The following is a 25,144-nucleotide window of genomic DNA, read 5'->3' as shown; positions in this document are numbered from 1 at the left end:
TGGTTTTGACAAGATTACATTTGAGTTTTGGGAAATGTATGTGCGGGGGGGGGGGGGGAATTGGTGTAGGTGACAGGAAGCACATTGCAATTTCAATAAAGGGCACATACGAAGGGTATCATACGAAGACAGTATAAAAGTTAATGTTTATGTGAACTGCAATAAATTGGAAGGTGATAAAGCTTTGGATTTGGCAGTTTTAAGCCCACTGATGCTACAGGAGGCAAACGGCGTTTCCATGCATCACGGTGTCCCGTTGCACCAGAAACGGTTTAGTCCTGCTGCCACATGACCCGGAAACCTGTCTGTGGACAAACGCCGGCTCACTTGGCCTGAAAGTGATGAGCGCTGTACCCCATAGTCGCCTTGGACTGTACTTAACTTTCCAGGGGTCCTTTAACAGAATACAGCTGGATTGCAATGGAAAACCTGTGTTTCTGGAGTTTAAAAGTTAGAGTCATATTTGTGTTCCATGATTGATGGAAAAGAAGTGTGTATAGATACAAACACACACTTGTAATAAAGGCCCCTTCTTAAGATCAGCCGCAACTCAAATCAATCAAGAGGAAAAATTGTTGGCTATAGTTAGGATTTGTGTTTGAACACAGGATATTTTTAGATGGCTTTCCATGTCCTTGAGCTTTCAGCATGCACACAGGAAATAGAAGGGAAAGGAGAGAGAGAGGGTAAAGGGCCTTAGCCTATCTCAGTGCATCCTTCCGCAATAATTGCTCAGAGGATTTCTATGCAAACATTAGAGTGGGAAGGATATAGTAGTAGCCATTATTAGAATATATAGTATATAATATATACTGCAATATAGGTACTTAGGGATGCCATTTGTTTAAGACTGTGGTGTCCAAACTTTTTTCAAAGAGGGCTTCATTTGATGAAGTGCAGGGCCATGAGGCCGACCAAAGTCGTTGACCTTTTTAGGATTGAAGTTGTTGAGTTTGTTTTATGATTTTACCTACCCCAGATTAAAACGACAGGTGGGTGGGATTAGGCCCCAAATCGGACTTTGGACATGTCTGGTTTAAGAGAAATATTTTTGAAAGTCAAATAAGGACTGTTGCCACAATGTAGGCCATTAAACTAACTCAGGAGCACCTAAGTAATCACTTTAGGTCCTGTACACTTTTAAAAAATTGTTATGAAAGAGTCATGATTTAAATAGACTCAACCTCCATGCATTCTGATTCCTCCCCGTCGCCTTACTTCCTTGTTCAGGTAAACTTTAGATTGCTGTTTTACCTAAATTGGGGGATATAGTTTGGTTCTAAACTAGAATAGGAAGCCATAGTTTGAAATGGGTTTTCAGTTCTGTTTTAGAACTACCATTTGCTCAGTTTGAACATCATGGCAAACAATGGTTTGCCCAAACCAGGAAGTGAGAATGGATGTTGCATTCATTTTAAGTGTATTTTCCCTTATCTATCTGTTAATGTAGAAAACGCAAGGCAGCGGCAGGATGGTGTAGTCAGCAATTCCATTATCTATTTCACTGAAGAGCCTCCGGAAGTCCCGGCAAACAGCCCTCACCCCCTGAAGCTCCGGCGTATTCTCAATCTGAGCCCCTTTACTGTCACAGACCACACGCCCATGGAAACAGTGGTAGACATTTTCCGGAAGCTTGGACTCAGGCAGTGTCTTGTCACACGCAGTGGGTAAGTGGCTGGATATATGTAACTGAGCAGGCAAAAAAGGGTCTGTAGCTAAGATGCTGGCATAATAAGTCGGAGCTATTTTGCCCTGCTCATTGGATACGTTAGATTTTCGTAGGCTGTCCACATAAATATAATGTAGTAGAGAACCACTTCAGACAACCTAGCTTGATTCAGACTATTTATGACTAGAAAATTATTGTTTGTTTCTGAAAAGTAATGGATGGCCTGGGTGAGTCTTCAGGCTAGGAAGTTGAAGGAAAATCAGGAGCAACTGTCTGAAACAAATGTCACTTGTTTCCAAACCTACTTCTAGAAACAAAGGTTGGGGATATGGAGGGATGCAGAGGTGAATACATTTATTTGGGAATGAAAACAAGAACAACCTGTGACCTGCTATAATTGTAATACAATGATACTTTGTAAAAAATAATAATTATGGAACAGTTAATTAATCCATATGGAAGGTGAACATGATGACGACGATGATGATGTTGATAAATTACTTACACCCCACCCATCTGGCTGGGCCTCCCCAGCCACTCTGGATGAATCCCAACAGAATATTAAAAACACAATAAAACATCAAACATTAAAAATTTCCCTAAACAGGTCTGCCCTCAGATGTCTTCTTAAAGTCAGATAGTTGTTTATTGCCTTGACATCTGCTGGGAGGGCGTTCCACAGGGCAGGCGCCACTACCGAGAAGGCCCTCTGCCTGGTTCCCTGTAACCTCACTTCTCGCAGGGAGGGAACTGACAGAAGGCCTTCGAAGCTGGACCTCAGTGTCCAGGCTGAACGATGGGGGTGGAGACACTCCTTCAGGTACAGTATACTGGGCCGAGGCCGTTTAGGGCTTTAAAGGTCAGCACCAACACTTTGAATTGTGCTCAGAAACATATTGGGAGCCAGTGGTGTTAGAACCAGTGCAAGAGACCTTCCAGTCTGTAATATTTTCAGCATCGGCAGCCCTTGTGAAATAGAGAAATGGGTGGACAGCCCAGCTTCTGCACCACAGACTTCTGATACCATGTGAACTGGGACTCCTGTGCCAGTTCAGCTTCCATTTTTCTTTATTTGAGTGAGATAAAACACTTTAAGGGGGGGCCTCCTAAATGAACAGGTATTAGCATGGAGGTTTCCACTTGCATGTTCTTGGAAGCTAGAACAGGCAAGGGCAGGTGCTGGTAATGTACAAATTTGGGCCTGACAGGTTACCAAAGATTCTTTATCACTAGTTCCCTTTGAAAATATTTTTCCTTTAAGCTCATAGTCGTGCACCCCTCTCTCCTGACGAGAGCAGCATTCATAATGCATGTAATTAAACTGTGGCTACAGACAGCATGACTGCCAAATATTTTGCTGCTGGGGAGGAGTGCCAGCAGAATGTCATTGTTAGCAAATGTTTTGCTTGTGTGTTGAGCTTCTAGCTAGATTTAACTGCGCCTAAAGTGCTTATGAAAATCCTGAACTGAATGACAAATGAAGGGAATTAAGCAGCGGAGGTTTGTTTTTCCACAAACGGAAAGTGCACATGACTTGGGAGCCTACAGGAAGGTGAGGAATTAAAAATAAGAGACAGAAGCTAACTCGAGTGAAACCGTGACCTTGCGAGGAATGCAGAGTATGTCCCTCAGAAGCTCAAATTGGATTCTAAACAGTCTGAAGTCACGACACAGGCCAAGCTTCAGTGGTGGAACAACTGATGTACCTGGCTATAAAGAACGTTTTCAAGGTTGGGTGCTTTGAGTGCTCATTTCACAGTTGAAGTAGAAGGCAAGGTGGTATTGAAGAGTGACTTCTAAACCCAACAGCTCATACTTTTCTGATACAGTGGAAACTCTCTGGTTCTTGAGGAATTCACTGGATTTTTGCCTTAAAACTGCCAGTGTGTCAACTTCACTTATTAAGAACCAAACTCTTGTCTGCTTTCCAGGCAGGTGGGGAAGTCAAATACTCTCAAAATTTAAAACGCACCCACCCACCCCAAAAAACTGCAGTTCCCAGGATCCTTTGGGGGAAATTCCCTGTGCTAAATTGCTATAAATGTTCTTTAAATATATGGTGCACATATGACCAAATGTGTCAGTAAATTCAGAGAGCTGTTATTGCTGTATCCTGTTAAATAAGGCACTGTAATTTTTTTGAGAGCCATTTCCCAGATACTGTGTATGAAAGCTGATCGTTGTATCAAAGTCGCAGTATTGGTGGGAGATATTTCTTATTACATTTCCCCCGTCTTCTTGAATAGAAAGTTAGAAATCTTTAACTTTCCTTTGTTGATTATTGGTAGGTTGTCTAAAAATTGACAATTTGATCTACGTTCGAAATTTGGCAGTTAACGTACAGTGGTGCCTCGCAAGACGAAAAGAATCCGTTCCGCGAGTCTCTTCGTCTTGCGGGTTCTTTCGTCTTGCGAAGCAAGCCCATTAGAGGTTTAGCGGCTTAGCGCTACAGTATTAGCGGCTTAGCCGGCTTAAAGATCAGCTGATAAGCGGCTTAACGATCAGCTGATAAGCGGCTTAGCATCAGCTGTTAAGCGGCTTAAAGACCAGCTGATAAGCGGCTTAGCATCAGCTGTTAAGCGGCTTAAAGATCAACTGATAAGCGGCTTAGCCATCAGCTGTTAAGCGGCTTAAAGATCAGCTGATAAGCGGCTTAGCCATCAGCTGATAAGCAGTTTAGCGGCTTGGGGAAAAGGGGGGGGAAAGGAAAAAAACCCCGCAGGAACTCGCAAGACATTTTCGTCTTGCGAAGCAAGCACATAGGAAATTCGTTTTGCGAAGCACCTCCAAAACGGAAAACCCTTTCGTCTAGCGGGTTTTCCGTCTTGCGAGGCATTCGTCTTGCGGGGCACCACTGTACAAGGAAATACTATTTCCAGCAGTAAACTGTTTATAAATCAGCATTGATTTAAAATATTTTTCCTGCTGGAGTAAGTTTCTGAATGATTCTATGGAATGATTCTGCTGTTTTGTTATTGCCTACAAGCTATTGTGCTGTTTACATTTCTGCAACTGACATGGCAGCCTACAGCTGAAACATGAATACACTCGTATGTGGTTGTGTACGAACAGTGAAATGGAATAATCCTTGAGAGATTGCATCAGTTTTTTTCAGGGGGTTGTGGGGGATAAAATCCAGTTGCCTTCAAGAAATCTTTCATTTAAGATGCCCATCGATAGTTGGTTCAGGTCACAGTTTAAAGGCCTCAGGCTGCAAGTCATTTGAGATTCTTGTATGCATCCATCTCCTTGTGGTCTGGCTTGAGCTGAGCTCAGCTTGCTGTGGCCTACAGGCCAGAAACTATTCCAGAAAGAGGTTTGAGAGATGATGTCAAGTGGCATAAGTTCTTACTTGCCCAAGGATGAGCCTTACCTAGCATATATTCAGGAATGCAGCTAGAGGAACTACGACAGATTTATCATTTTGCCAAATGTGGTGGTGGGAAAAACCCAGAGTAAAAGCATGGTTATGTGTATTGTATTGTATTGTATTGTATTGTATTGTATTGTATTGTGAGTTTTCTTCAACAACCTGTGTATTCGTTAGCGGGAATCAAAAAATTTTAATATTCCAATTTTCTGGTTTTTAAAAATTGCTCTGTTTCTTTGTAGTGAAGTTCTGCCTGCAGCAGAATGTGAGAAGCAGATGAGACAGACTCATGATTAATGACCTTTTCTGTTTCTTTCCTTCTCTTCTTCTCTAGGAGGCTTCTGGGCATCATAACAAAAAAGGACGTGTTAAGGCATATGGCTCAAATGGCTAATCAGGACCCTGAATCCATCATGTTTAACTAGGCTGATCCCAGAGGACAGGCTTTCAAGGGAACTTTACTGGACTAATAGATGTGGATTTTGTACAGTACTTCATTTTTGTTTTGTTTTGTTTTGTTGAAATGAGATTTAAATAAGATGGAATCATATCCAGGGCAGAACCAAAGGAAAATGCTGACGGGGGGAGCGAATGCAACGTTAGAGTTTGGAAATGCTATGCACCTGCAGATGGGCTTGGGCTAAATGCTACTCTTGTCATGGGAAAGTTTATTCCCATGGTGAGTTTCCAATTCTTCCCTTCCATGGTAGTTTCCTCAGGAGCCATCATCACCTAGTTGTTTTCCCTGTCCCCTTTGCACGTTAATTTTGATAGGGGGGAGAGAAACTCTACTACGTGATGAGCCTTGAGTCAAAATGTGAGTGCTGTGATATAGTTTGTGGGAGGGAAGGGTGGGGAGGAAGTCACCAAGAGGTTTGATCCTACAGAATTACATATAAGTAGCAACCAAGGTACTTATAACTGCTTGGTTGGTGCATGCATAGGTGTGAAATGGTTTGTGTTGACAAGGAATGGGAAGCATGGAGGAATGCCACCAACTCGATAGGGTGATGTAGAAAAATAGCAAGCATATTTATAAATACAGTATTAAGACAAATGCAAAAACGTTGTGTTCAAAACAACTGTGTGCTAGACATGTTTTTCTCTCCTAAGTTTAGCACTTATTTGTTAATGGATTATGGATTTTCAGGAAATGTATAATTTTATGAAGAAATGTATTGCTTTTGCCTATTTTTGTAGATAGACAAAGTAGATTTAAAGCTGTGCTTCAGTTGACTTTCAACATTGTAAAACTGGCTTCGTTTACTAAGTTTTACCCAACCTAAATTCTCACGTTCATTTTTGAGGTGATGAAATTGCCATGATGTGACTTCTGACTGTCATTTTTACATGGTGAATATTTCTTCTCATTGGCTGCATTTGCATGTAATGCTAAACTTTGGTTTAACACTGCATGCGCAGGCTGGAATGAGCAAGAATACGACTTGGGTGATGCTTCTCCTCTTACAGAATCCCAGTTTGCATGAATCATGATCATGATTTACAAGTAACTTTGGTCAGTTTTAAAGCAACATGGCTTTTACATTAACCAGAAGTTGCTTTTGAAAAAAACAAACCATGACCTCTGATTCATATGCAATTGCAAGCAAGGACTCTTATGTAAGCAGAACTAAACACTGCCCAAGCCCTCATCTTGGCTATGCAGGAGGAAGAGAGGATAGTGCATGAGTTTATTTATGTAATGCTAAACCATGCAAACTGGGCCACTGTTTCCACAGTGGTAAAATCTGCAATTGACTACATCCTGGAGATTTTATCACAGTTTTTTCAGGCTCATGTAAAAGTTGAACCATAGCCACATCACTCGGTCATGAAAGATAATTGGAAATGAGCTTCAGTATTTTTATCAATAGGATTTTTTTTATCCTTCCTAATGCACAGCAAAGTTGTTAATATTTATTACTTCTCTATGCAAATATTGCATCATTTTTTGGTTTATGCCACAGTAATTTTTTGCAGTGTAAAATACTTTGTAAACCATCTTTTCTGTATAATGAATGCACTTCTGTACCAGTTCTAGCTAATTTCTTTTTCCTCCAGTTGGAAGTTCTTTTCGCAGACTTGAAGGTTCTGACACCTGTGATGTTTGTTACAGCAAAGATAATCTCTGCATCTTCTTGGGCACAAGAGTCATATGAAAAGTTTTATCTCTTTAAAGAAAGGTAGAAAAATGTTTTGTGATATTCAGTTCTTGTTTTATTATGGCTTCTTTGGCTGATATTGTTTACTACTGGAACAGAGGTAGAAAATTGGTGCCTTTCAGATGTTGCTGGATTACAGCTCCCATCAGCTGCAGCCAGCATAGCCAGTGGTCAGGGATGATGGGAGTTGTAGTCTATGACACCAGGAGATCACCATGTTGGATAGCCTTGTACTAGAAGAATGTGAGACACTAAAAATGTCTCTCAGAACTCCACAAACTTGGGAAAGTAGAGACACTACAGGACAGCTCCTTGGCCTGTAATTCCATCAACATAAATGAGTACTTTGGTTTCAGTTGTTTGTGGATGGTTGAACAATGCATTTATATGGCATCTACTGCATTTGTGGGTATGCTGTAGGCTATGCCTAACAATTACCTTACTGCAACGTTCATGGCCTGGAGATTAAATTGATTATAATAGCATGGAGGTGGCATTTAAGAAACATCAGTGCATGGCAGTCACGAGAACCATGCTCTAGAAGTATGAAACAAGACTTGGGCCAAAGTGGTCAGTCCATAGTTTTTCATCAGCCTGGGAGTGGGGTGGTACAAAAATGGCACCCAAAGATAGTAATAAATTTCCCAAGTGTGACACATCATTATGGGGGGGGGGGATGCCTAACTCCTCTGAAAATTATCCCTTTCCACAACAGACAAATGGACCTGCAAATGTGGGTTGAGGGAATGGGTTGACCTAGCTATCTTCATATTTTAATGCGACTGCCTGGGCAAGCCACAATGCAACCATTTAAAAACTGAAGTCCAAGCCTTTATTAGGTAGCCAGGTTAGCCATGGGCCATAAATTGTAGAAAAACACACACACTCCAAGTTAAGTTTTCCAAAAGCCAAACCAATCGTTCTGAACAGCGCATGGAACCAAATACGGATAATTAAATAATATCATATTGTGGAACAGCCCCAGACATTAAGTATAGGAAGAGGAAATCTGATGCTCAGGTCGATCTGATAAGCACATTGTTTCAAAGTATAGCTTGCAAGAGTGAGGTATGATATAATAGTCAAGGCAGTGGCGATGATGTGGGTCGCTTGAAAAATCTCAGTTTTCTAGCTCACAATTAAATTACTACAAGCACCATAACACTATTTATTTGCGTATTAAGGGTGTGCATGGGCCACAAGATTCAGTTTTTCTCTGTAATTTTGGGAGGCATCTTGACCTATTTCAGAGCAGCTCTTTGTCATTCAGTTTGATAATTCACTGTGATTAAATCCTAGAAGGTACCTTCTGTCACCCACTCCCCATTCAAGCTCAAAATGTTTCCCTAGTCAGTTTGATTCCACATAAAATAAAATAATAAAATAAAATAAAATACAGCGGTTGTTTTACAAATGCAGCTTTTTGTGGGGCATCCAAATCAACAGAGCAGCTCTGGACTTTAGGGAGCCCAACTAAATAAATGCCCATTCTCGGAACATAGTTTTGCATTTCCTGAATTCCAAACACAGGAGAAAAGGACTCACTGAAATATCTATTTGCTAGTTTACATGTGCAGGTAAAACTTGCATGTACTTGCAAGAGGTCCACACAGGAATTTGGTACGTACTTATTAACAAAGAGGTGTACATTTTTATGTAGATACATTTTACATCTCTTGGTTAATATGAGGCAATTTCAACAGTTAATATATGTTATACCAGGTGTGCATAAATATTTCATTTCATTTATGGGTTGCTCTTTTAAAAATAAAATAATAAAGTGGCTTGCACAAAATTACTAATAGCAATAAAATGCAGCATCTTAAAAAGGGAACACAAATTAATGCCACTTTATTTTGAAATGCTTGAATTTTTACTACTCAGCAACTAAATTTTGAATAGAGAGGCAAATGATCTACTTCCTCTTTGACTTTATCTGTAATTTTTGGTCTGGCTATTGAGAACTATTTATCCTCTGTACAGGTCTCCTTTCCTTGAAATATAGGGAGGAAAATAAATTTTAATTCGGGATGTACGTGTAATCTACTTTATACGTTGGGGAGTAAGAAAATAAATTGTGTCTAGAAGCAAATAACATTTTCCATCTTTAAGCACAAAGAACATCCCTTTTTTGCAGATGCTGAGACCTTATTTAAAAAATCTGCATCCACCAAGTGAAATTAATATTTGTAAGTATTTTAAATTTGCCTTTTTTCCTTTCGCTTATGCCATTCATAATAGTATGACATTTTCAAGTCTGAATTTTCTTATCTTCAGAAGTTGAATATAAATACCAGAGATTTTTTGGCTTTTTTGACACTGAGAAATGTCAAATATGATTTGTAAATGGACAACTGTTAAATACGAATTACCATTGAACATTATCTCATAGTTAACCCTGTAAGATTAAAAATGCCGCTGCATTCAAAGGCTGTCAAATGTTAAATATGATTGCAGCCATCAAGTGGTTTTCAATCCTGTTTTGAAGGTAAGGAAGGGAATAAGGGGAACCTGAAGATCAATAATAACAGACAGGCTCTCCTGGTAGATAGCTGGCCAACCACTGCTCATCTTTTACGAATTGCACACTACAAAGGATTGTTGGGGGCTGATGAATTCCTGAATCCCTTAAATCTGGCCTAGACGCTTTTGTAATGTACCAAAGTTGTGTGGCAGATATGCAATGCGTTTTTGTCAGACAGGAAAAGGTAGAAAATGTTCCCTGAGAATCTGAAAACCACAGTTCTATATTATCACATGTCAGATAACAGTACATTAAGATCCTTGGTATCTGTGCGCATCAATTGCCAAGCATTGTCAAATACTAATTCTGTCACTGGATACAGAAATCAAACATGTTTGCTTGACATAGCGCCACTATGAAGTTTTCTGCCCACGAATTTTATTTGGGGGGGGGGGGGAATTCACAGTGGAGAGTTATGTGGAGAAAAATCCAGTTGAAATTAATCTATCAGTTGATAATATGTGTCTAATCAAATTACCCAGAGACAGATGAAAGCATTAAAAAAAATAAAAATCCAGCCTCTTAACAATCCAGAGCCTTGTGTGTCAAAGGACTTATTATTTGGGGAATTCCCCCACCTGGTCACAGGCCAAGAATGGAAGTCTGTAATGACATGTGACTGGCCTGTGCTCTCACTGCCCTTATTTTTGCATGCAGATAAAAGTGATTTAAAGATTGTCAACATTAGCCATGTTGGTCAATGAATATTTGCTAGCTAAGCAAATATTTCCACAATTATCAGCTAGTGTTATTTTTCTGTCTGTATATTATTGCACAGCAGAGCTCAATAATTACTGGAAGGACTCAATAATATATTGATCCAACTCCCTTGGTATTTAATTGATTCTGAGGATCAAAAATTGTGTTGTCACTGAGCACGGTTGACTTAAGCCTGAGATTGATCAGGAAAAGTGTATTTAATTTATGCCAATGCAGTACATTACATGATTTTTAATACATGGAAATGAGATTATGTCAGATCAAACGGGTGAATAAACATTTGATAATGATTGATGAATGGTTGGTACGCAGTTTTGTGCTATGCATGTTTTGGATGTACCTAACTGATAAAGCATAAGATTTTACTTTTCCATGAAGTGACAAATAACATAGGAATAAATAATGTATTACACAAATTTATTTATTAGAATAACAGCATAATAAAAGTAATATTTTTAATAGAAGAAATTGTGAAAATCAGCATGAAAAGAAATCCTGCCTCAGTCTGGCTTTGTGGTCAAATGTACCCCAAGAGATATTAAGCATCACACCATTTGTAAGCAAAAATAATAATTAAATTTTTTAAAAATAAGACTGTCATTTTCTAGTAAAACAATATGGGTGGGGGGGATCATTAGGGTGTGGCCTCATTTCTTAATTTTGCTGCCTGCACTTGAGAGTTCTTTATAATGAGAGGAAAGCAAAGTAAAAAATATCTGAGACGTTTCCTTAGAATGTAAGTACTAAGTTCCTTAGAATGTAAGTAAGAATTTTGGCCTGGCATGCCAAAAACAATTTAAAATAGTTAAGGATTAATAACAACGAGTCTTACGGTCTGTGCTGGATGAGACATTTCATCACATTGTCCTGCTTCAAAAGTTCACTATGAGCAAAAGATAGCCACATGTCATTGGCAGGTGAAAAGATGAATGCCATTCCTACCTGAACCTGAGGCTCCTGGACTGAACAGTGCCTCTGAGCCCATGAGCAATAGCTTCTAAAATTCCACTAGGAGAAAAACCTAGATCTAAATTGTGTTGTTAGTTCCTTTTAATGTATTATGGCCACTCGGGGTACCCAGTCAAGCCCTGTTCTAGAGCAGTGAAAGAAACAAAAAGCTGCTGTATCCTTACCCATTTACTCTGGAACAAAGTGCTCTTCAGCTCAGCTTGGTAGAGCATGAGACTCTTAATATGAGAGTTGTGGGTTCAAGCCTCAATATGAAAGCTTCCTGCATTGCAGGCGGTTGGACTAGATGACCCTGATGGTCCCTTCCAACTCTACAATTCTAGGATTCTTGTGTCCTCTCCCCTGTAACTTCTCACCTTTCTATCCCTTTCATGTACGACTCCTTTGCCTCTTCCCACTCTGAAAGCAGAGCAATGAGGATTCTCATCTAAATTCTAGCACAGCCTCATTTATTTCTCTTCAGAACAGGAAGTGGTTAATCATTCAGCCAGGGGACTAATCTAGTTCAAAGTGTAACCTCTGATGGCGCAGAATTATTAACATAAATAATTTGCTTCCTGAGAAGCTAGCCTATGGTTAGACTATCCCTCAGAAGCATACAATCACTAGATCTGCATTTTGGATGGCATTAGCAAACAGAGATTAGAACAACTCTAAATAGAAGGCAAAATACCCTTTTTATTTTTAGCTCCCTCTTTCTTCCTTCCCCACTCATTCTCCCCTGCACCACCCAGCACTACTACTGCTTCCCAGCCATGACTAAAGGCGGGAGGAAGGGAGGAAGGAAGGAAGGAAGGAAGGAAGGAAGGGAAATAACACTGCTGTAAGTTCTTTCCAGGCCAGAAGTGGTTAATTGGGTAGCTTTTTGTGGCAGCCCTGCAAACAGGCTGCTTTTCAGAAAGAACAAAACAATGTTAGCACACACAGCACCCTGGGTGGGTGTGTTTCCAATAGGCCCTGCTCTCCATCTCTGGCTTGCAACCGGCCATATGAAGAATTTATGCATGATCTGTCCTTTGTTATGGAAACACATATTTTAAAGATTAAGTAGCTTGTCTTAATCCAAGCAGAGTTGGCTGAAAGCTCAGGAGAGAGAGAAAAAGTGAGAGAGAAGCAACTAAGTACTCTTTCTCCAGACTGCTAAATAGGTTACAATCAATTCTTCTAAGTGCCGGGAATCACTTGCTTCTGTCAAATATGTATTGCCATCACCCACCGTCAAGCAACACCTCCCCCCCCCCCCCGCTGGTTTTCATATTTACATTGTTTGCTGGTGAGTTCCATTATGAGGAATGTGTCCCCCATAGTGCATCAAAATGGGAATATTAAATTCTTACAGCAGGGTGAGATATCTGGGGAGAAGAGTGGGTGGGAATGCAATATGACCAGAGCAATAATTCATGTTTCCTTGGCTGTTTGATGCTTCACAGCGTTCATGTTATGAATATATCATTCCACAAAGACTTGCAAATATGGGTCAGCGTGCTAATTGGGAAGGCCGTGATACCCGAATGCTAAGGTTGTGACATCACTTGAAGTGATTTCTGAGTGCTTAAGTAATGCATTCAGGGACAAGGCGGTGAGAATTAGTGGGTGGAACAAACTGCCATGGAATGCAGTGAGTTCAAATAATTTAAGTTAGTGAGGGGTTTGGGTTGAACATGTTGGTATTTCATAATTCTGAGCTCAACCACAGGAAAAGGGTGTTCCCCTCTCCCAGGCTCTTTCACTTAGGTGACAAATCCATGTGGCTTACAAAAGAAAGCCGGAGGAAGGGGAGATGACCTTTTTATTTATATTGTTCAAAAAGCTAGTTTTTTTTTTTAATGAAGGGAGAAGGCCTTTCTGAGGCTTAGGTCCATGCAAGATAACAAAATGGCTGATCGTTTTCAGTACGTCCCATGACTAAAATGGCATTTCTCTCCTGAGAACTCTAATTCTGAATGCACAATTCCATGTCTCATTTCTCAGAAGTAAATTCCACTATAGTCAATGAGACTTACTCCGAGGTAAGTGTGGACAGGATTGCATAGAATGAGTAGAACTGTAACCAGCAAAATTCTTTGCAGGAGTCTTACGGGACTGGGTGGGCAGGCAGGCACCATTATAATATTCAAACCCAATATGCTTTTGCATGTGGGAAACTTACCATACCACACAAAATTCTTCAACTAGCATTTTCTCTGACAAAGTAACTTGAGTTTTTCACATGGGGCTTGTTTTTGCCCAAGCCACCTCCACAGGCAAAATTGACACAGTATAGTGACTAGATGAAGATTTTTGAATTGGCGAGCCTTTCCTTTGACAGTTCCTCATTCTTAATTGTTTTCCCCTGAAAAAGCATGTAGGATAGGTAGTCTGAGCATTCAAAACAAACAACAGCCTGTCTGTGTAACCAAGCAACCAGAATACTTTCGTGTCTTCCTAACCTAAAGTTTACCGTTTCCATAAAGCAAACTCCAGGCAGCTGGCATGACACAATCATGATTGGTTTTTTTCTTTTACTCTGATTTCTTTTCCTGACTTTGGTTAATAATGTGCAGCGAACTTAAAGAAGCTGGAACGTATAGTGACACTTATTGCTGCCAGCAACCCAGAAGCTCTCATCTTCCTTCCACTTCCTTCCAGAAACCAAGGAAACAGTTTGGACGTTTGTATTACTTCTTTCCATTTATCTTTATCTATGTAGAAAATAGCAACCTAGTTCTAGGCCTCAAAAGTATAGACTATTGCTTTGAAATGTAGTGGTTAAGAGTGGTGGACTCGTAATCTGGTGAACCGGGTTCGATTCCCCACTCCTCCACATGCAGCTGCTGGGTGACCTTGGACTAGTCACACTTCTTTGAAGTCTCTCAGCCCCGCTCACCTCACAGAGTGTTTGTTGTCTGGGAGGAAGGGAAAGGAGAATGTTAGCCACTTTGAGACTCCTTTGGGTAGTGATAAAGCGGGATATCAAATCCAAACTCTTCTTAAAAAATTAATGAAAGAGCCCTTTTGGTGGCCTTCTGTGTTCCCTCAGATTCTCTCCCTGTTTTCAAAGGGTATTATAGAATTATAGAGTTGGAAAGGGACCCTGAGGGTCATCTAGTCCAACCCCTTGCAACACAGGAATCTCAGCTAAAGCATCCATGACAGATGACCATCCAACCTCTGCCTAAAAACTTCCAATGAAGGAGAGTCCACAACCTCCTGAGGGAGTCGTAAGAAAAGAAGCACATGGGGATGTAACATCTCCCTTCGTGACTGTCAGAGTGAAAGTTGCCTAATTCACAGGGCCTAATTCTGTGAGTAAAGTTCAAAGACAAATTCAAGCCCCATTTCCATTTTTGAGCGTGGCAGGAAAGTAGGAACGCGATGGTCATTGTGTTTCGAATACAAATCCATTTTGAAGGGGGCCAGGCTTTAGGATGGTTGGTTAATTCCTGTTTGTATTCAATAGGAACAATAATAAATACAAGGGAACGGCAGTACTTCTGTGTGCCATAATTTAGTCCCATCAGAACAACCTTTTAAGTGTTTCTTTGGTGACTCAGCTTCCTTCTCTGCTAACAATGGCATTCCTGTGGGAGAGCAGCAAGACAGTGACTCACAGTGTGTTGCTCTACATACAAACGCAGCTGTGCCAGGAACAGTTGTCCATTTATTTCCCTCTACAAGCCACCTTTAAACCACAACAATGGAGCCCAAACATATTGTTGCAGCTAACCAAGTGCTGTTGGCCCTGCAGACAAATTAAAACAAACCTTTGTTAAACGCAGCTGCAATAATCCAATGCGTTGTCTAGGACCAATGAAAAATCACAAAAGAGTTCTTGACCTTCTTGATGCTGCTCCTCTACAACTCCCACCATTTTTTGGCATTGATCATGTTTGATGGGAGTTGTAATTCAGCAACATCTTAAGGGCCAAATCCTCCCCACACCCACTCTGCTTAACATTATCTATATTTATGCAACAGGTGAAAATATATTTACATCTGTTCAGACCTTTGAAACCTGGCAGTGTTGATGCTGTTTCGAGTTTAGGCTAAGCATGGCCAGGGTATAAGAACTCTGAAATACAGTGGTACCTTGGGTTAAGTACTTAATTCGTTCCGTAGGTCCATACTTAACCTGAAACTGTTCTTAACCTGAAGCACCACTTTAGCTAATGGGGCCTCCTGCTGCTGCTGCCGCGCCGCTGGAGCACAATTTCTGTTCTCATCCTAAAGCAAAGTTCTTAACCTGAAGCACTATTTCTGGGTTAGCGGAGTCTGTAACCTGAAGCGTATGTAACCTGAGGTACCACTGTAAATAATAAGTAAGTAAGTAAATAAATAAATAAATAGATGTCCTGAAGAGGAAAACATTGTGTGTGACAATTCAATTGAAGTTTAAATGCATGCAAAATAAGCACACTAACCACAATAGCAGAATTTGATGATGGCCACAGTGGTGTTAGCATTGTTGAGCTGATTAACACCAATAGGAAACCACATCCCTTATTAATCTCCAAATGAATAGAATTGCTTCTAAATCAGCAGTTTCATGCTTGAATAATGCTGAAAAATATGGCACTTTCAGATGGTAGACCAGCTATTTGTAATTTAGTACTCTGTTTATATGCAGATGCAATAAAACACGCTCAGTGAGAAACACGCTATCTGAGATGATATGTAATTAAAGCAACACTCGGTGGAACATTTAATTTATATGGAAAATTCATATTGCACATTACTGAGAAGTGCAGCATGTACATGGATGTCCACTAACCAGAAGACTTTCGCCATTTGAGACCACTAGATGGCATTCAAATACTCAGTATAACAGTCCTAGAATGCTAGCAAATTATGCACACACTATTAATTTTGTAGCAGATGACATTGTCACAGTAGATGACATTTATCAACCATTTGAAGTATGAAGTTGTAATTACAAATTACTTTTGGGTATGATGTCTCTTCATTTTACTGTGAGCATGACAAAGGAAATGGGATGGCTGGATAAAGTGCTTTGGTTCTTTTGAGGAATAAGGAGAAGCACAAATGGGCCTGGCTACATATCCTGTCTGAAAAGTACAACAGAGAGAGACACACAGAGAACCAAAATCCTAGAACAATATGCAACTGGCTACCTAATTGTTTCTGTAGCTTTTAATGTGCAACGGATGTATTTTCATCAAAACTTTTTGAGTGTTTCTAGATTGCCCAGAGAAGCTGTGGAGAAGCTTTGATTTGATGTTGTAATATGTGCAAAACTTGTGTTTAGGACAAGACTTTCCTGGAACAGGAGTACCCATTCAGGTTGTGGCACTCAGTCACTGGTGAGGACCACCTATGTGGTCATCTCACTGACATATAAAGCCACTTTATTTCATTTCACTTTTAATTTGTAAGCTGCCTTTCTATACACACAAGGCGGCTTACAAGCTGAAGAAACAACAGGCCGAGTCAGGCAAGGGCCCACAGCCCAGGTGGGTCTTGTTAGCTCAGGGAAGAGGTATGTGATTCCTCAGCTTGATTAGACTTAGTACAGGTGAGGGTCACATGCCTCATCAAGCCCAGATGCTACAATCAAGAGAGGAAAGGGGAGCAGAGCTGAATTGCTAGATCTTGGCTTGGATACTACAGGAACTTCTAGGGACTGTGCTTTGGGTTTGACTCTGAACTGTGTTGCCTGACTTTTGGACTTGGCTTATGTGGATTGACCTCGGACCATGCTTCCTGACGGTTGAACTTTGGCTTGACATACTGTGTACGCCAGTAGGACGTGCCACCAGGTAAACCAGGGGTACAGGGTAGCAGCTTACATGGATGGGGCTTGGGAGAGGAAGGGACCCAGTGAGATCAGGCCTGCATGGAGGCACCGGCAGAGCCAATCCACCACTCGCGTCAGTGCTGCCCTGATCTTTCCATTGCCCTGCTCCACTCCAGGCCTGAACAGTGATGTTGATGTTGGGAGGGCTGCTGCCATGCCACACTCACCGCTGCTGCAACCTCCGCAGCAAATTGGGCAGTAATCCTTCAGTGTTGTCATGCTGTCTGCTGCTGTGTATCTGGGGCTCTCATCCAACTCTGGCATTAGAGAGGAAAACCAGGAAAGCTCTCTAGTCCTTAATACTTTGGGGGGCCCTTGAAGATTTCAGTGGGTTCCCATCCTCCTCACTGCCACCCACTGGCTTGCCAGTCAGGGCCTTGCTCTCCCAGGCCAGGTGGGAAAAGGCCAGCAAAGGCAGAGAGCAGATATTCCAGAACTCACAGCGAAGATAGAAAAGGGCTGGAGGAATGCAAGACGAGGAAAACACGTGGGGCTAATGAAATGAAGGTAAGTCTCATGGATATATAATGAAATGAACACGATTTTTAAATATTGGGAACAAAAATACATGAGTATGTTTGAATTACAACAGTGAATTAAGTATTGAAACAAAAGAAAACATTTCTTGCATATTCTCCTATTATGGTAGCATTTAGCTTACTGGATTGTACTCTGTGTGAGGCTCCCTTTGAATGGAAAATGCAGTTTTAAAATATAGAAGCTAGCTTCTGATGAATCGCAGAGATTGAGAGAATGGAACATATTATATTGGTTTGGGGAGAGCTACACAGGCACCTGGTCTGTTTCTGGATACAATTCAAAATGGTGCCATTGACTTAGACATCCTTATAAAGGTTTAAGATGGCTACTTTGGGCGAGACCTTTACATTGTCCCTCTGTCTCTCCTTTTTAAGAGTTGGTTTTTAAAGAGAGTAGATTAAAGCTTGTTTTCTTTATGCAGCTATACATTTTTATAATTCCACAATTGTTTCAGTAATTAAATGTTCCAGTTATACTTGTTTGTTTGCTAGAATAATAATAGCTTTTATGTTCTTCATTATAATCTATATTACTTCCAGGACTCCCTTTCCAATATTTCTATATTGAATTTTTTAAAAATTCCAGCATGGGATATATTTACGTCAACAATTTAATGAGTCACCCCCCCCCCCCGCCCATTGCAATGCCTTTCCAAAGTGTCTTATAATAGAGTATTTTCTGCCTTAATACTCCATGCCAAATATCTTTTTCCTATTCCCCTAAAGATTTAGTGAGGGACGCAGGTGGCGCTGTGGGTAAAAGCCTCAGCGTCTAGGGCTTGCCGATCGAAAGGTCGGTGGTTCGAATCCCCGCGGCGGGGTGCGCTCCCGTTGCTCGGTCCCAGCGCCTGCCAACCTAGCAGTTCGAAAGCACCCCCGGGTGCAAGTAGATAAATAGGGACCGCTTACTAGCGGGAAGGTAAACGGCGTTTCTGTGTGCTGCACTGGCTCGCCAGATACAGCTTGTCAGGCTGGCCACCTGACCCGGAAGTGTCTCTGGACAGCGCTGGCCCCCAGCCTCTTGAGTGAGATGGGCGCACAACCCTAGAGTCTGTCAAGACTGGCCCGTACGGGCAGGGGTACCTTTACCTTTACCTTTTAAAGATTTAGTGTCTTGTCTCTTTCAGTACTGTGCTACCAGTATCTGGGTAGCTGACATCTGTCTTCTCAACAGGTGTCATATGTTTCCTAACTAAACATAGGACTTGGGTCCAGTACACCTTACGTACAGTCTGAGTTGTTATATGCCAGCTTAGTCACAGGTTATCTGGAGGGGTGCTGCTAGTTGTTCCCCATGTTACAGAGCTCAGCTGAGCACCATTGGAAGTTGGGTGTTTAGTGTTGTCCATCTGTAGAATGCTTTCCCAATGGAGGTTCATCAGGTGTCTTCTGAAGACCTTTTAATGTAGACAGGGCTATGTAACTGTTTAATTTTTTAAATAAGCCACTTTAATTTTACACACACACACACACACACACACAGAGAGAGAGAGAGAGAGAGAGAGATATTTTTCATAGTGTTCTATACAGTGGCACCTCGGGTTAAGTACTTAATTCATTCCAGAGGTCTGTTCTTAATCTGAAACTGTTCTTAACCTGAAGCACCACTTTAGCTAATGGGGCCTCCTGCTGCTGCTGCGCCGCTGGAGCACAATTTCTGTTCTCATCCTGAAGCAAAGTTCTTAACCCGAGGTACTATTTCTGGGTTAGCGGAGTCTGTAACCTGAAGCGTATGTAACCTGAAGCATATGTAACCTGAGGTACCACTGTATATAGTTCTACCTCAGGCTTCCTCAAACTCGGCCCTCCAGATGTTTTTGGCCTACAACTCCCATGATCCCTAGCTAGCAGGACCAGTGGTCAGGGATGATGGGAATTGTAGTCTCAAAACATCTGGAGGGCCGAGGCTGAGGAAGCCTGTTCTTCATCATCATATTTTATTGTATGAACTGGTGGGATATAAATACTTTCATTAAACAAACAAACAAACAAACAAACAAACAAATAGGCTACTACATTTTAAAAAGTGTGCAGATGCAGGTGGCGCTGTGGTCTAAACCACCGAGCCTCTTCGGCTTGCCAATCAGAAGGTTGGCAGCTTAAATCCCCATGACGGGATGAGCTTCCATTGCTCTGTCCCAGCTCCTGCCAACCTAGCAGTTTGAAAGCACGCCAGTGCAAGTAGATAAATAGGTACCACTGCGGCAGGAAGGTAAATGGCGTTTCCATGCGCTCTGGCTTCTGTCACAATGTTCTGTTGCGCCAGTAGCCATTTAGTCATGCTGGCCACAAGACCCAGAAAGCTGTAGGCGAACGAACGCTGGCTCCCTTGAGCTGCAAGCAAGATGAGTGCTGCAACCCCATAGGCACATCTGACTAGACTTAACCATCCAGGGGTCCTTTACCTACCCTTACCTTTTGAAGTTGATTGAAATAAACAGGATTTTTTCTGATTACCGTAATCTCGCTTTCAGTAACTTAGTTCAGCATTCATGAGCACTAGACACGCTGGTTTCTAAATGAAACATGGGATTTTAAGGAGTCTGGTGGATCCCCTGACATATACTCTGGAACCAAAATTGTGCACCATCTGTAGAGGAATAATCGTGACCATGCATTAAATGTTACTAATTAAACTAATCTAATACTCTCCTGACTACATTAAAATGAAAAGTTTGAGAGTTACATCAAAAATATTAATTTTTGGGGGGAGGCAGAATTGGATGGATGGTATTCACTCCTGTTTGCTCCAGCTAGGGCAACAGATCAATAAAGTCCATCTTAGAATGATCTTTTGTTTATGTAACATTTTCCCGTTACATTGCTGCAAATCCCCTCTCGCTTGATGACCTCTCCACCATATGAAGCCTTGTTTCAACATTGCCCATCAGTGCCTGGAAGGCTATTGTAGCGGGGATGTTTTAAAAATTCTCACTGACAGCTGGTGAGCTCCTTTCAAAGAGGGCTATCACGGCTTGAAGCCTGAAGTCCTCTTCCAGTGCTAGCGTGACAGTCAATGCACAAAGATTAAACTCTCAGCTGATGCCAGATGCCTGCGAGCATAAGAATCCCCTTTGGACCAATGCAATTTGATGATAGGCATCCTGAAGAGTTAATCTTCTTCCAGGGATAAAGAAAACGGGGGCAAGAGCTGGGGGGAAAACATGTCTTCTCCAGTCTAGGGGAAATATATGTGCCCCTCTCTCTCTCTCTCTCTCTCTCTCTCCCCCCCCCCCCACAGTGTTTGTAATAATGAAGACTAAAGGTGCCCAGTGGCTATGGAGTGTTGATTGAATGTTGGTGGGTTGGGGTGAATAATAGAAAAGAGTTTGGAGGGGAATGGAAAAGGTTATTATTGGTTGGCTGGAACTCTGCATACAATTACTTGCGGGTCCCACTTGTTCCATAGGTTCCCAGTATTAATTACCATTTTTTAAAATTCCCTTTTAAATATTGTCAGAAGAAATGGGGGGGGGGGGGAAAGGTTTGCCAACCTTTATGCTGTTTCCAACCCAACATTTGCCACTCTCAGCATTGTCGGGATGGATAAATAGCATTTTTCTAAAAATTTGTCAGCATTATAGTGTACATTTATCCTAACAGACACATTTTTCCAAAACAAATTTCCCCAATATAATGCATGTTGTATATTATTTTCATGAATATATGGATCTTATACAGTATCCTCTTATATATGCATGTTTGTAAACATAGGTGCCAACTCCCTGGGGCCCTGGATGCCCAAGCTCCCACAAAATTCTCCATGAAGTGGCCGGGCACCCACAAATTTCAGTGGAGCCAAGTTGGCACTCCTGCTTGTAAACATTTTTTGGGTTGGATAACTGCACTGCAAAATCCAGAGAAGTGCAAATTTCAAAGAAGACGGATTTCAGTTTCTGTATAGCTTTGGGAAGTTTGCATTAGGTAGTTTTGCATTAAAAGGTTTCCATGGACTTTCTCTTCCATCCCTACCTGAGAAGAAGTCACATTTAACAGAATGGGACTTATTTTTGCATCCATAGGACTGCACTGCTGTAAAACTTGAATGCCTCAAATAACACAATACAATAATTTTTTCACAGGTTGCTTTAAAATCAAAACACACTAAAAATCTTGATCCTTTGGCAAACAGAACTCCATATTTCTATTAGGGGTGTCTGCTGCAATCCTTTTCACATTTTAATATATAAAATTTACCCTTGAATATTTAAAAAATATTAATACTATAGAAAGGGTTCATTTCTTTTTTATCCTACCTATTTCTTCAATTTAAAACTGACATCTTAAAATTGTACTTATTACTTACTCTGTTTGTGTCATAATCTAACTCACAAATACTGGTGACATTGTAAACATGGTGTCCTTGCATTCTCAAGTCATTGTCATCAAATGAAAGCAAAGTATTATTTCTGTGACAATGGGTTTTATGCAATGCTGCTCTTCTGCTCATGAAACAGACTTTGGGAGACCCTGTGGAGTAATTTATGGGGGTCGGCATGTCGAGAGTTAAGAAGGGGAAGTTCTATTGCATGAGCGGAACACTTCTCTTGCAGCTTTGGATGAAATCTAATATCTATATATCAATATAATTTGCAGCATTCCAAAGAAGAGATCATTTATTGAAATTGAAATACTTTATTGTCACTTGTACAACTTGTATACAGTGAGATTACACGAGCACCCCCCACTCAGTTCTATTAGTCTTAATTCCCCTTGTTTACTGACGTACACCCACCAAACCCGAAAGTCAGTTGCCCTGTTGTTATCTTTTCATTCAGCAGCCTACAGATAGAAGCTGTTATTTACCCTGTTGGTGCGACTAATCATGCTTCTATATCTTCTGCCCGAGGGCAGGAGATCAAGAAAGTGCCGGCCAGGGTGTGAATCATCCCTGAGAATTTTCCTCACTCTCCTGAGGCAACGTTCTTCTGCGATGTCATCCAGGGGATTCATGGGACAGCCCATAATATCTTGTGCTGTATTCACCACCCTCTGTAGGCACTTCCTATCAGTTGATGTCAAACCAGCATACCACACTGTGATGCAGTATTAAAGGACACTTTCTATTGTGGACCGGTATAAGGAGATCATCAAATGTTGATTGACATTGTTCTTTCGCAATACTCTGAGGAGATGGAGTCTCTGTTGGGCTTTCTTAACCACCTGGGTTGTATTGATTTTCCAAGTAAGGTCTTCACTGAGATAAACTCCTAGGAATTTAAAGGAAGAGACTCTCTCCACAGCCCACCCTGATGTACAGCGAGGCTAGTTCTCCTTTCTTCCTCCGAAAGTCCAGCACCATCTCCTTTGTCTTGCTGATATTAAGGTGCAAGTTGTTCCCTAGGCAATGTGATATAAACACACCGGTGTCAGTGGGAATTTGTTTTCTAAGCCTCATAGCTGTGTGCATGCTGCTGTCCCAATCAAAATCAAGACCACCCCCCCACCTGAGATTGAACACAGAAAACCCAAAGAAATAGCTGCAAGCTAGGCATAACCTGTAGGTAATCTGTAGTTTGGCTCTTAATTAAACTGAATCAAAGTATGACAAGTTTAGATACGCATAAGACAAGTTAACACTTGTCTTTAAAAAGTCTGGAATACTTTCTGCATTGTCCCTTGAAGCTGGGGACACAAAGCCCAAAAGATACTGAGGTGCTCTGAGAACATTGAGAAGCATTAGGTATCTACACATTTCAGAAATTTGAGTTGCTGCAGTTTGCATGTAATGAAAGATGCGACTTTGCTTGGTACACGAGCTCACTCGGCCAGGTCGCCATATTTGAAAGCAAATTAAAACCTTTTTCTTTCAGGACGTCTTGCACAGCCTGGGGGGCTGTGTCCCGAATGCAGCATTTAGGGAAAATTCAGTTAAGAGTGATAGAAGTTAGGCTTTTGTGTGACCTCTGAAGCTGCACTTAACCGCATTTAGCAACCGCCTTCCCCGCTCCATAGCAGGACACTTCCAAAATGGATGGCTTATTTTTTCAGAACCATCAGTGAAGAGGAAGTGGCCCGGTTTCTACCACAATTCACTAGAATAGCATTAGAACCTGTGGAGATAAGTATTATGCTAGCCACTTCATCTGGATGACAGTTTTATGACAATTAAAATATCATTCCCTGAGGTGTACTGCATCCGTTTGCTTTATGACAGTTTTTATTACATTTATATAAGCTAATGGCATTAAAGAAATTTATTGGCTTTAATGCCTGAAATGCATCATTTCTGCATTGTTGTTGTTTTTAAATGCCGCACAAGGAAAATTAGTACTACTGCCCTGTTACATTTTATGTAATTTCCCCTGCAAATAAATATTAGATTGTCTCAATATGGACGAGAGGAGTTAATGCCTTAAGTTCCCATATGTAACACATTAACTGCTTTTATGCACCCATAACCATGGAAGAACATTAATAAAAGCAGATTTTAAGACAGGGTAACTTTCATTGAAAGTAAAATGGTACGTTTCAGATTCTATACTAGACAGTTTACTGTACTGAGTAGGGAAAAATGCTATATGTGTTTATTTACAATTAAAAAACAATACGGCAATAAATAATAAATAAACAATGAATAATAATTAACTGGAATACAGGAAGCTGACCTATAAATGAGTCTGGTTACCTGCCCATCTAGTGCAGTATTGTTTCCACAGACTGGCAGCAACTCGCCAGTGATTCAGACAGGAGTTCTCCTCAGCCATGCCTGGGATGTCCTGCAAACTGAACTGGAAAACATTTGTAAGGTCCTTTCTTTCAAAATTACCAGCAAGCCTGAGCTTTACCCTGGCACGTGTTTTCCCCCATGCACTTCAGTTGAAGGTGATCCCATGGTAGCTTATCAGAATTGCACTAAATTCAGTAGTTTTCTATGTAAAAAAAAATGCATGTCCACTAAGATGTTCAGAAAGGGCACCAAAATGTAATCGCCTTCCAACATTGGCGAAATAATTTGGAAACAGATGGTTATATTTATTCCACAAATGTATATCACTCCTCCTCTGAGGAGTTTAGGCTGGCAAGGATTTAGGCTACCTCATTTTAATCCTCACAACAACCTTGAGATGTAGGTTAGGCTGAGAGAGTGTGAGTGACTGTCCCAAGGTTTCCCAGTTAGCTTCATGAAAGCCCAGTTGGAACCAAGTGTGTCATCAGTCCAAGTCCATCAAAACACTGTGTCAACTTCTTAAGTGCATCAGATTAGAGGCTGGCAATGTGTATTTTTGTAATAGAAAAATGATTTTTAAAAATGAAGTTAAATTATGTGTGTGTCTGTGAGAGAGAGAGAGGGAGGGGGGTATTAAATATATGCAATTTAATGAATACAAATGAACCAGATTTCCAAGAGTGTTTGAATTTCACTGTGGGGGCTTTCTGCCTCATGAGAGAAATCT

General features: G+C 41.0%; 1 protein-coding gene and 1 long non-coding RNA gene across 2 annotated transcripts in view; both read left to right on the top strand.

The window, feature by feature from the left end:
* CLCN4 (chloride voltage-gated channel 4) overlaps window positions 1-7,241 on the top strand; it is a 29,855-nt gene extending 22,614 nt beyond the window's left edge. The window contains exons 11-12 of the mRNA XM_081001329.1: window positions 1,451-1,667; window positions 5,374-7,241. Of these exons, the coding sequence (XP_080857455.1) occupies window positions 1,451-1,667; window positions 5,374-5,464 (308 nt within the window). The 3' untranslated portion in view covers window positions 5,465-7,241. The remainder of the gene's footprint in view (window positions 1-1,450; window positions 1,668-5,373) is intronic.
* A 274-nt stretch (window positions 7,242-7,515) lies between these two features.
* LOC308474911 lies at window positions 7,516-14,881 on the top strand. The gene is made up of 2 exons (XR_013985033.1): window positions 7,516-9,390; window positions 13,958-14,881. It is a non-coding gene; the product is annotated as an uncharacterized lncRNA (long non-coding RNA).
* The last annotated feature ends 10,263 nt before the right edge of the window (window positions 14,882-25,144 follow it).

The sequence above is a fragment of the Podarcis pityusensis genome, assembly GCF_964106645.2.
Source record: "Podarcis pityusensis genome assembly, chromosome: 4".
Lineage (NCBI taxonomy): Eukaryota > Metazoa > Chordata > Lepidosauria > Squamata > Lacertidae > Podarcis > Podarcis pityusensis.
The sequence above is the reverse complement of the archived record's forward strand: the minus strand, read 5'-3'. Positions and strand labels throughout refer to the sequence as shown.